Below are 12,074 nucleotides of genomic sequence, written 5' to 3' on the forward strand. Positions count from 1 at the left end.
CTGGTATCTGCGGAGGTGTATGCTTCCTCCACTAAAGCACCCTCCTCCTCCTCCTCCTCTGTCTCGCAATCAAGATGTGTTAGCAGCAGCATGTCGCCAGCAGTCGGTGTCGCGCGGTGTGGCAGCACAGCGGTGGGCAAGCGTCAGCAGGCCGTGCTGAAACTACTCAGCTTAGGCGATAAGAGGCACACGGCCCACGAACTGCTGCAGGGTCTGACACAGCAGACCGACCGCTGGCTTGCGCCGCTGAGCCTCCAACCGGGCATGGTCGTGTGTGACAACGGCCGTAACCTGGTGGCGGCTCTGCAGCTCGGCAGCCTCACGCACGTGCCATGCCTGGCCCACGTCTTTAATTTGGTGGTTCAGCGCTTTCTGAAAAGCTACCCACGCTTGTCAGACCTGCTCGTAAAGGCGCGCCGGCTCTGCGCACATTTCCGCAAGTCCCACACGGACGCTGCCACCCTGCGCACCCTGCAACATCACTTTAAGCTGCCAGTGCACCGACTGCTGTGCGACGTGCCCACACGGTGGAACTCTACGCTCCACATGTTGGCCAGGCTCTATGAACAACGGAGAGCTATAGTCGAATACCAACTCCAACATGGGCGGCGCAGTGGGAGTCAGCCTCCTCAATTCCTTTCAGAAGAGTGGGCCTGGTTGGCAGACATCTGCCATGTCCTTGGTAATTTTGAGGAGTCTACCCAGGTGGTGAGCGGCGATGCTACAATCATTAGCGTCACCATTCCTCTGCTATGCATCTTGAGAAATTCCCTGCAAACCATAAAGGCAGCTGCTTTGCGCTCGGAAACGGGGGCGGGGGAAGACAGTATGCCGCTGGATAGTCAGGGCACCCTCCTGTCTATTTCTCAGCGCGTACAGGAGGAGGAGGAGGAGCATGAGGAGGATGAGGAGGAGGGGGAAGAGACAGCTTGGGCCGCTGCTGACGGTACAGCGGCTGATTGCCTGTCATCCTTTCAGCGTGTATGGCCTGAGGAGGAGGAGGAGGAGGAGGAGGAGGATCCTGAAAGTGATCTTCCTAGTGAGGACAGCCATGTGTTGCGTACTGGTACCCTGGCACACATGGCTGACTTCATGTTAGGATGCCTTTCTCGTGACCCTCGCGTTGCACGCATTCTGGCCACGACGGATTACTGGGTGTACACACTGCTCGATCCACGGTATAAGGAGAACCTGCCCACTCTGATTCCCGAAGAGGAAAGGGGTTCGAGAGTGTTGCTATACCACAGGACCCTTGCGGACAAGCTGATGGTAAAATTCCCAGCCGACAGCGCTAGTGGCAGAAGGCGCAGTACCGAGGGCAAGGTAGCAGGGGATGTGCGTAGATCGAGCAGCATGTACATCCCAGGCAGTGCAACAGTCTTTAAGGGCCTGGCCAGCTTTATGGCTCCCCACCAAGACTGTGTCACCGCTCCCCAGTCACGGCTGAGTCGGCGGGAGCACTGTAAAAGGATGGTGAGGGAGTACGTAGCGGATCGCACGACCATCCTTGGTGACGCCTCTGCCCCCTACAACTACTGGGTGTCGAAGCTGGACACGTGGCCTGAACTCGCGCTGTATGCCCTGGAGGTGCTTGCTTGTCCTGCGGCTAGCGTCTTGTCGGAAAGGGTGTTTAGTGCGGCTGGGGGAATCATCACAGATAAGCGTAGCCGCTTGTCAACCGACAGTGCCGACAGGCTAACACTCATCAAGATGAGCAAAGGCTGGATTTCCCCAGACTTCTCTTCTCCACCAGCGGACAGCAGCGATACGTAAGCAATACGTAGGCTGCACCCGCGGATGGAAGCTACGTTCTCTCTCACCATCCAAAACGGGGACATTTCTGCTTCATCAATCTGTGTCTAATATTCCTCCTCCTCCTCCTCCTGCTCCTCCTCCTGAAACCTCACGTAATCACGCTGAACGGGCAATTTTTCTTAGGGCCACAAGGCTCACTCAAATAATTTTTCTTAACAATTTTTATAAGTTTCAATGCGCTTAAAAGCGTTGGAACTTTAACTTGAACCAATTTTTCGTTACACTGGGCTGCCTACAGGCCTAGTTACCACTTAAGCCACATTAACCATTGCTTACATGGAACGAAGACTGCGCTCCCGCTATACTGCTGCTTCAGAATTGTTACTGGGGCCTGTCTTGAGTGCTACTATTGCTTACATGGAACGAAGACTGCGCTCCCGCTATACTGCTGCTTCAGAATTGTTACTGGGGCCTGTCTTGAGTGCTACTATTGCTTACATGGAACGAAGACTGCGCTCCCACTATACTGCTGCTTCAGAATTGTTACTGGGGCCTGTCTTGAGTGCTACTATTGCTTACATGGAACGAAGACTGCGCTCCCGCTATACTGCTGCTTCAGAATTGTTACTGGGGCCTGTCTTGAGTGCTACTATTGCTTACATGGAACGAAGACTGCGCTCCCGCTATACTGCTGCTTCAGAATTGTTACTGGGGCCTGTCTTGAGTGCTACTATTGCTTACATGGAACGGACACGTGGAGAGGACACGTAGTGCCTCAAAAACATCCCCCTCCTCCTCCAACAGGGAAAACATTGTTGGCAAATGCCTTTGCATTGGTTCGTCTGGTGGCAGTCCAAGAATTTCACCTTTACCGACACTACAAGAGAGCCCCCCCACCATCCCCCCGCCACGGCCCACTTAATCCTGGCCACATTCCGAAAACCAACAAAATACAACCGTGGTACTAGGTCCGCAGTCACCACCACATTACCACCAACGCGGTTACTGTTAAGGTGCATATAACCACGGACACGTGGAGAGGACACGTAGTGCCTCAAAAACATCCCCCTCCTCCTCCAACAGGGAAAACATTGTTGGCAAATGCCTTTGCATTGGTTCGTCTGGTGGCAGTCCAAGAATTTCACCTTTACCGACACTACAAGAGAGCCCCCCCACCATCCCCCCGCCACGGCCCACTTAATCCTGGCCACATTCCGAAAACCAACAAAATACAACCGTGGTACTAGGTCCGCAGTCACCACCACATTACCACCAACGCGGTTACTGTTAAGGTGCATATAACCAGTCTGACTGGGGCATGCAGACACCTTGACAGAATGAATAGTGTGTGGCACATAGGTTCCCCATTGCTATGCCCACGTGTGCAGCTCCTGATGGCGGTGGCACAGGATTATATTTCTCATTGCTTCTGTACAGCATTGTGGGCTATCGCCCCGCCCCTATTAAAGAGGGTCGCTACCTAGCCGTGCCAACCCTGTGCAGTGTGTGCCTGCGGTCCCTCGTCGTGGCAGACGCACTTCTAAATAGACATGAGGGTGGTGTGGCATGAGGGCAGCTGAAGGCTGCGCAGGGACAGTTTGGTGTGCGCTGTGGGGGGGAGGGGGTGCGGTTGGGCAGCATGTAACACAGGAGAAGTGTCAGTGGAGTGTCATGCAGGCAGTGATTGTGCTTTGTTGGAGGTAGTGTGGTGCTTAGCAAAGGTATGCCATGCTAATGAGGGCTTTTCAGAAGTAAAAGTTGTTGGGGGGGGGGGGGGGGGGCACTCTTGCCGCTATTGTGGCTTAATAGTGGGACCTGTGAACTTGAGATGCAGCCCAACATGTAGCCCCTCGCCTGCCCTATCCGTCACTGTGTTATTCCCATCACTTTCCTGAATTGCCCAGATTTTCACACATGAAAACCTTAGCGAGCATCGGCGAAATACAAAAATGTTCTGGTCGCCCATTGACTTCAATGGGGTTCGTTGTTCGAAACGAACCCTCGAGCATCACGGGAAGTTCGTTACGAATAACGAACACCCGAACATTTTGGTGTTCGCTCATCTCTACTGCTAAACTCTCTCCCTCTTCTCTTCTCCTCTCCTCCCGCTACACCCCCTCCCACTGCTAGCTGCGGACAAGGGGCGGGAAGGGGGCAGGAGCTTAGCTCCCCCCCTTCCCAATGCAAATGCCCGGAGGGGAGGGGAGAGGAGGTGAGCCGTCGAGGGGGAGGGAAGAGGGAATGTCTCGCCAGGCCCCACGGCATTGCGGCCTCAGCTTATATGCAGTGGGCCCTTTGCCGTTCAGCGTTTTTACGGCACCGGCGGCAACTGGTAAGCAAACACAAGTAAGCTGGGTATGCTGTATCCATCTGCCTCTGAGTTGACCATCACTGCAATATTTTGTGCAGCAAAAAAATATGCTGTTTAGATGTGGTGAAACAATGTGCATTTTTGTCACGTGTTTTTTTATACAAAGAAAGCAAAAACAGACGGTTTTTACTACATTCATACCACCCTATAAGGCAGCAGAAATGCAGTCTTAGGGCTTATTCACACGTCCGTATATCGGCCGGGTTTTCACGCCCGGCCAATATACGGTATCCCTTTCTGCAGGGGGAGGAGGCGGGCCGGGCACGTAGCAGTGCACTGAGCTACCGCCCCCTCACCACTGTTTGCAATGGGAGGGGAGGGCGGAGCTAAGCCCCCCTCCCATTGCAAATAGTGGTGAAGGGCAGAGAGGGGGCAGGAGCTCAGTGCACTGCTCCAGGCCCGCCTCCTCCCCACGCAGAAAGGGACACCGTATGTAGGCTGGATGTGTGAAAAAGCCCTTAAGCTCTTGCTCACAACCTGAAGGTTGTAAGTTCATTCCCCCCATTGTTCAGGTAGCCAGTTGACTCAGCCTTCCATCCTTCTGAGTTGAGTATTATGAGTATCCAGCTTGGTGGGGGATAATAAATAAATTACCTGAAAGCACTGTGTAATAAGTTGGTGCTGTACAAATAACAAGATTTATTTTTATTTTATACCCTTAGTCTAGTTTCACATGGGCATTAGTGATTTTGCTGCGAAAAAAACCGCAGCAAAATCATGTCTTTGTGCCCGCAATTTTTGGACATCAGCACTGCTTTTTTTTTTTTTTAAAGAATCTCACATGGAATTGCTGCCGTCCATGAAAAACGGTCAATTTTTTTTTGTGCGAACGGCAATAGGACTTTATAATACTTAAATCGCATTGCAACGCAAGTTTGTTGCGATGCAATAAAAGGAGCCTCCATAGGGAAACATGGGAGATTAAAAAAAAATTGCACATTGTATATCTGGCACCCTTTGTATGCCGTATCTCTGGCACCCTTTGTATGCCCTATCTGTGTGCACGCATAATACTAAACAGCCACTTCCCTCAATATGCAGTAGGTAGGTGAGTGGTTGTTCATCAGTATTTTGCACCTGTGCATGCTCCTCCATACTCTAATTTGACTCTGCATGCTGAAGGATGTGGTTCTACACCTGTCCTTATATATTAGTAAGTATGGCTCCTGGCAGTGATTTTATGTCCACACAGGGTGGAATTTGCTTTGGAGTGTCTACAGTGGACATTCTGCAGCAGCTCCACAGTGCAAGATCTGCACCATTTGGTGCAGTTTACCCTTTCATTTAAAGTGAAGGAATCTGCAACACAAATTCTCTGCAGCTAATTAACATGCTGTGGATTTAAATTTTGGACCACATGTCAATTTCTGCATGGTTTGGGGGCAGATTTTCTCTGTAGTGTGATAACAAAATTTTGATCTCAATCACATTGCTGCTATTGTAAATGCTGTGGATTTTCCCTGCAGACTGTCTGTATGCAAAATCTGCAGTACATCCATCCCATGTGGACATAGCCTCATTATTATATATGTTATATAAAGTCTAGCTATTTTATATACTAGTTCATGGTAAATGTTGCATTTTGAATATAATTTTCTTTAACGAAAGCGAAGGAGAGCGGTTGCTCCACTGTCGGACAACAGCCTGGCAATTGCTCTAACACCACTTCAGCGGCGTTTAACCCTTTACACGCCACAGTCAGTGCGACCACAGCATTTAAATGGCTGGCAGAGGGAGGGGACTCCTCCTGTCACCCATCTGACCCATGCAATGTGATGGAGGAGTCCCGATAGGTTGCTATGGCACCAGGAGACTTGAATGTAGCCTCCTGGTCTGCCAGTTATGGTGGCCGATGAGGAAGAATGATAAAGATGCTGATGATCAAGTCCCCTAGTGAAGTGTTTCTCAACTCCAGTCCTCAGGAACCCACCTCAAATGCAGTGACTGAGATACAAGGCCCACGCTGAGGAGCTGGCGGGGAAGAGATGGTACTTGTTACGGTGACTCCACCAGACTCCTCCCTGGAGGGATGCATGCAACTTTGGCCAAGGCACCTCTAGGCCTCTTCTAGGCAACACTGGGACAGTCATTACCTGTATATGTGTAATGGACTGAAGAAGTTGTCACTCGTGACGCCATCGTTCCTTTATACCGTTGATTCTCCAGCGGTAAAAATAAGAGTCCACACACAGTTAACTTTGGAGAACTCAATCACTAGGAATGGTTAGTGACTGGAAAACTTTATTTCTTGTTTGCAAGATACAGCTTTAGGGCTCTTTTCCCACGAGCGTAAACGTTTTTACGTGCATCCGCTGGTGCCGTAAAAACGCATGAACAGGCACACAAATCAAACGTCTGTGCGCCCGTTCAGACGGCATGGGTCTGGTGCATATACGTCGAGGCTGCAATGCCGTTGCCTCTCCTTGCTTCCCCCTTGCCAGCTCACCTCCTCTCTCCTTCCCTCCGGCTGTTTGCAATTGGAGGGGGCGGGGCGGAGTTAACCATCCACCCCCGTCTCGCCCCCTTCCATTGCAAACAGCCGAAGGGGAGGAGGGAGGAGAGACTAGGAGAGGATGGTGAGGGAGTTTAGCAGTCATGCTGCTAAACTCCCTTCTACCTCCCTTCTCTGGCCGCTGTCATTGGCTCCCATAGGAGCCTCTGCAGCGGCCGATGTATTCCTGGACACAAAGATAGTTCCAGGACTATCTTGGCTGCCTGGAATAAAAGCGCCTGGCGCTATATTTGCCAGCCCAGCGCTTTTACGCCGCAGGAATGCGCCTGTGTGATCTGATGCATTGGAATCCAGTGCAGCAGGGAGGACATTGACAGCGGGGCCAGCTTGTTTCCCCCAGATGCTGAGCAACTCATACTTCTCCTCGCCGCTGTACTGCCACTGCCATCTCCACTCCCATCCAGGCTACGGCCAATGCAGGCGGGACCACTGTCACTCAACTCCCCGCAGCTCTCCCCAGCGGACTGCCATCTCCACTGGCATTTCCCCCTATTCACCTGCTCCCCGCCGGCAGTCACCTGGTCACCTGCTCCTTGCCGACTCCCCACCATCTCCCCGCCGACCCCTAGCTTCCGATTGGCTATTAGTGTGGCAGGGAGGACATTGACAGCGGGGCCAGCTTGTTTTCCTCAATGCCGAACAACTCCTACCTCTCCCCACTGCTGTACTGCCACTGCCACCTCCGTTCCCATCCAGGCTTTAGCAGCTGCAGGCAGAACCACTGTCACTCAGCTCCCCACAGCTCTCCCCGGTGGACTGCCACCTCCATTGGCATTTTCGCTGGTCACCTGCTGCCAGTGGGGAGCGCTGTACATTTGGTCCACGTTTCTCTCTGTCATCTGTGGTCTTGTTCCCCCTGTAGGCACTCCAGGCGGCTGCGGTGTCACTGGGGTCCCCGCTCCTCTCTCCCCCACGGGCGGACTGTAATTTCTCCTAATGCTCCACGCTCCTCTCCCCTCTCCCCGCCATGCACAACCACGCGCACTTCTCATTGCAGCCAGGCCTACAGCTGTGGCACCACATGATGCTAGGCTGCTGCCTTGGCGGGGTCACTCACAGCAGCTACCGATGGTACAACATGATGGCAGGCTGCCTCGGCAGAGTCACTCACAGCAGCAGCGGCCAGGAACAAGTACAACACGCCAGCAGCAGAGGCACAGAGCCGAAGGGGTGAGTGCAGCCAATCAGGAAGTGGGGGCGTCACCTGGCTGTCAAGCAGCCTAAGACTTGTCGACACCTACCACTTCCAGTGGCGATATAATACAATAGTACCTAACACCAGAGGGGGACACAACACTCCGCAGACACTCACTTGCAATTAGTAGCTTAGGTGCTACATGGCTGACTCCATTTCTTCTCTCACTCCTTAAATGGGGTTCCTGGAATTGGGGATCTTGGGATACCTCTCCTCAGCTTCCATCATTCACCGCATGAGGGTTGAAGGTACCTCCATATGGCCGGCACTCTCACTCAACTGTTGCAAAAGATGGACTTGACTCTTTGAAATCTCTCAATTACTCATATTTATATCATACAATACCATGTCACTAGACAGTTTGATACATTTTACAGACATATCCCAGCCACTCCCAGACATTAATCTCTTGCATGCTGCAGCTGTGCAATACACATAACTGAAGTCTATCTATCTATCTATCTATCTATCTATCTATCTATCTATCTATCTATCTATCTATCTATCTATCTATCTATCTATCTATCTATCTATCTATCTATCTATCTATCTATCTATCTATCTATCTATCTATCTATCTATCTATCTATCTATCTATCTATCTATCTATCTATCTATCTATCTATCTATCTATCTATCTATCTATCTATCTATCTATCTATCTATCTATCTATCTATCTATCTATCTATCTATCTATCTATCTATCTATCTATCTATCTATCTATCTATCTATCTATCTATCTATCTTATTGTAGTAGTGCATTACACAGAAGTGCCTGTAGAGGGATCCAGACAGGACTTCTGGTGCTAGGGTTAACACGAAGGGGTGGAGCAGGAACTAGATAAAAGCTCGGTTTATAACAAACTCAGGGGGAAGTTACAGCTTTTCTCCCCTCACTGAGATTCTATGTCTCGTTTATTCTTCATTTACAGAAAATGGGACATTGTTTTAGTTTTGATAAAAATTAATAAAGAGTTTGAAAGAAAAGGAAAAGCAGTTTATCAAATCTACATAGATGCACTAAAGGGCATTTTACTCAGTGATAAGGTGCAGAAATGCAGTCCTAAGCTCTCGCTTACAACCTGAAGGTTGCGGATTCAATCCCCGCATGGTTCAGTTAGGCGGCTCAAGGTTTACTCAGCCTTCCATCCTTCTGAGGTCGGTAAAATGAGTACCCAGCTTGGTAGTCCCGCTGTTAACCAGCGTGTATCCCAACAATATTAAAAAAGAAGCATTGCGTTGCTTTGAAATGTGTTTTTAAGCTAGTTCTACTAAATAAAAACTGAGAAATGCTATTGGCAAAACTTATGCATGTCTATTAAAGGGTTGAGCCTTATTCCCATCGTTTTGGTCCAAAGCATTTCATTCTACATACGTTTACCTACGAATTGAACGTTTCACTGGGTTGGCTGCATCGGCACCTCATGCCTATCTAATTAGGACAAGGACCTACTCACCACCACTGCACCTGATCTCCATTGTGGTAGCCCACTCCTTTTCTTTACATCATATAATCTATAATTGATATAGATATGCCAATACTACAGTTAGAAACACAGGAGCTCAAGACCTTATTGTTCAATCTGTTTTTATTGAAAATTTTTAATAAGATAGGTTACAAAACATACCAATTTCAAAAAGGTCTTGCAGGACCTATAAAACATATATAATAAAAGACATAACTTAATATAACTCTTTGAACCAACATATATAAATCAGCCTCTTCTTGAAAATATCCATCTCAAAAAACTCTTGAAGGAGCCTAGTGGGTGACCCCAATAACAATAGGTTCAAGACCTTATTAAAGAACACGGCATACTATGATCAGCCTGGAATCCAATCCAATTTTGGAGAACCTCAAAGCACACGCTCAACATATTCTTAGACAGTGCTTCATGTACCAAGACACACATCAAGTTGAGATGGTGCAAAGCGTCCATTATGTTACAAGGCCTATTAACCCTTTCCAATACACTGTCTGACGTCTAAAGACATTATGATTTAAAGGGGTTGTCCCGCGAAAGCAAGTGGGGTTCAGCACTTCTGTATGGCCATATTAATGCACTTTGTAATGTACATCGTGCATTAAATATGAGCCATACAGAAGTTATTCACTTACCTGTTCCGTTGCTGGCGTCCTCGTCTCCATGGAGCCATCTAATTTCAGCGTCTAATCGCCCGATTAGACGCGCTTGCGCAGTCCGGTCTTCTCCCTTCTGAATGGGGTCGCTCGTGCCAGAGAGCTGCTCCTCGTAGCTCCGCCCCGTCACGTGTGCCGATTCCAGCCAATCAGGAGGCTGGAATCGGCAATGGAACGCACAGAGCCTACGGTGCACCATGGGAGAAGACCTTCGGTCCACCGTGGGTGAAGATCCCGGCGGCCATCTTCGCAAGGTAAGTAAGAAGTCACCGGAGCGCGGGGATTCGGGTAAGTACTATCCGTTTTTTAAAAAAAAAACCTGCATCGGGTTTGTCTCGCACCGAACGGGGGGGCTATTGAAAAAAAAAACAACCTGTTTCGGCGCGGGACAACCCCTTTAAGGCTGTACAGCTCTGATGTTGGAAGACATCCGTCGGGGTTCTCTTACTGTATATTGCCAGCCTCTCTGCTGTCGGAGTCTATCCAATGTGTCACCTCATGCAGTACTGGCTTTAGCCAGCATATAGCGCCATTGTATAACAGCAGAAAAAGAGCAAGCCCCCTAGGAAAACCAGAATGCAAATTGGATTGGAAAGGGTTAAAACCCCTTACATAATGGACAGAGAATTTGCCAGTTTAAAAAGGACCTTACCTACAGTATTTGTAAGGCTAGAGCTACAAGGTGACGTGTCACATCTGACCTTGCATCTAATGATTGTCAATGGAGTTGTGTTGCAACTTGCAACACAACAGTCACAAAAATCCAAATCTGTTGGATTTTTGTTGTTGGTCGCAAGTTGCATGTGATCTTTATACCATAGACATTAATGTAAGTTTTTTTTTTGTCACCTGCCTGTGACTTGTTTGTGATTTGGCTGTTTTTAGCCAGCCAAGCTGAGGCTCTGAAACACTTGCATGAGAACAAGTTGCACAAATCTTTTAGTTGTGCAACTTTTATGAGACTTGATGCCACACAACTCATTGTTGTATAGCGCTAGCCTAAATCTGCAAGATATTTTACAAAATCTGCAAAATTAATCTTCGGTGTCCATTTCCTTCAAACCCCTTTCATTATGTCTAGAGTCTGGTGCTGCAGGCATGGTTTCATTTTGCTTGGTCTCCCATTGAAAACAGAACAGTGGTGTAGGGCTCCTGTCAAAACAGGTTGTCTCACAGCTAGAGATTGGTTTGAGCTAAGGCACTTTGATTGGTTAGATCTGATTTAAGTCATTAATAGTCTGGATATTAATAGCTTCCATCATGCTTTGTCATTTAGTGTACCTTCTGCCATTATGTATCAGCGTTCAGGCTGACAAATCAGCTATTTTCTGCATGGAGTATGTTGCACTCTGCAGCTTTAATAAGCTAGTGACTCATGCTGTGTCATAGCGGGGAGAAGGAGTGGAGGGGGGTGAGACCTTCTGAGTGCTGCATGCAGGGAGAATCAGGATTTCCTGTAAGAGCCATAATACAGCATCTTTCACTTTCATTTCAGCCTCTTACGCAGATCTGAACACGTATCCTGCTTCTCCGCTCCTTTCTGTAAGTTTTTGGGAGAACAGATAGAAATTGAACTCTTTAACAGTAGCTCTGCTTGTGTGCATGTAACCAGGCTCAGTCTGTGTGAACTGTCTGTATATAAACCATTACAACTTGTTTATATCCACCTGTTGTCGTATTTCTTCGGACACAGGACCTTGGTGACATAATCCAAGCTTTGAAGTTCTTCTGATCATGGATCCTGAAACAGAGGACCCACCGACTTCTATTACACCCCCCCAAAAAAGCAAGTTTTCACAGGTCATCTTCACAAATGTGCGGACATCTTACTCTAATAAAACTGAACTGCACTGCGCATTCCATAGGCAAGAATACTTTACCAGTAACCCTAAAGACTGGATTGGACTCTTTAAAGTAAGTCTGAATATATCATGTACTATTTGAAACTTCATCCGGCATTGTACAATTTATTACAGAAACTGAAAATGTCCAGATACGCACATTTGTAGTTTCACCATTAGGCCAGTTTTAAACAAGCATACTATGGGCGAGTGTCTTGGCCACATCGTGGGTCTACTGACCTAAACTCAAAGTATCAT

At 48.6% G+C, this 12,074-nt stretch overlaps 1 protein-coding gene across 2 annotated transcripts in view; it reads left to right on the forward strand.

Moving 5' to 3' along the window:
• The first annotated feature begins 11,391 nt into the window (after window positions 1–11,391).
• CALCOCO2 (calcium binding and coiled-coil domain 2) overlaps window positions 11,392–12,074 on the forward strand; it is a 56,526-nt gene continuing 55,843 nt past the window's right edge. For both annotated transcript variants that reach the window (XM_066588036.1, XM_066588037.1), the window contains exons 1-2: window positions 11,392–11,517; window positions 11,669–11,889. In XM_066588036.1, the coding sequence (XP_066444133.1) occupies window positions 11,710–11,889 (180 nt within the window). In that variant the 5' untranslated portion in view covers window positions 11,392–11,517; window positions 11,669–11,709. The remainder of the gene's footprint in view (window positions 11,518–11,668; window positions 11,890–12,074) is intronic.

This window comes from Eleutherodactylus coqui, chromosome 13, assembly GCF_035609145.1.
Source record: "Eleutherodactylus coqui strain aEleCoq1 chromosome 13, aEleCoq1.hap1, whole genome shotgun sequence".
Taxonomy (NCBI): Eukaryota; Metazoa; Chordata; class Amphibia; order Anura; family Eleutherodactylidae; genus Eleutherodactylus; species Eleutherodactylus coqui.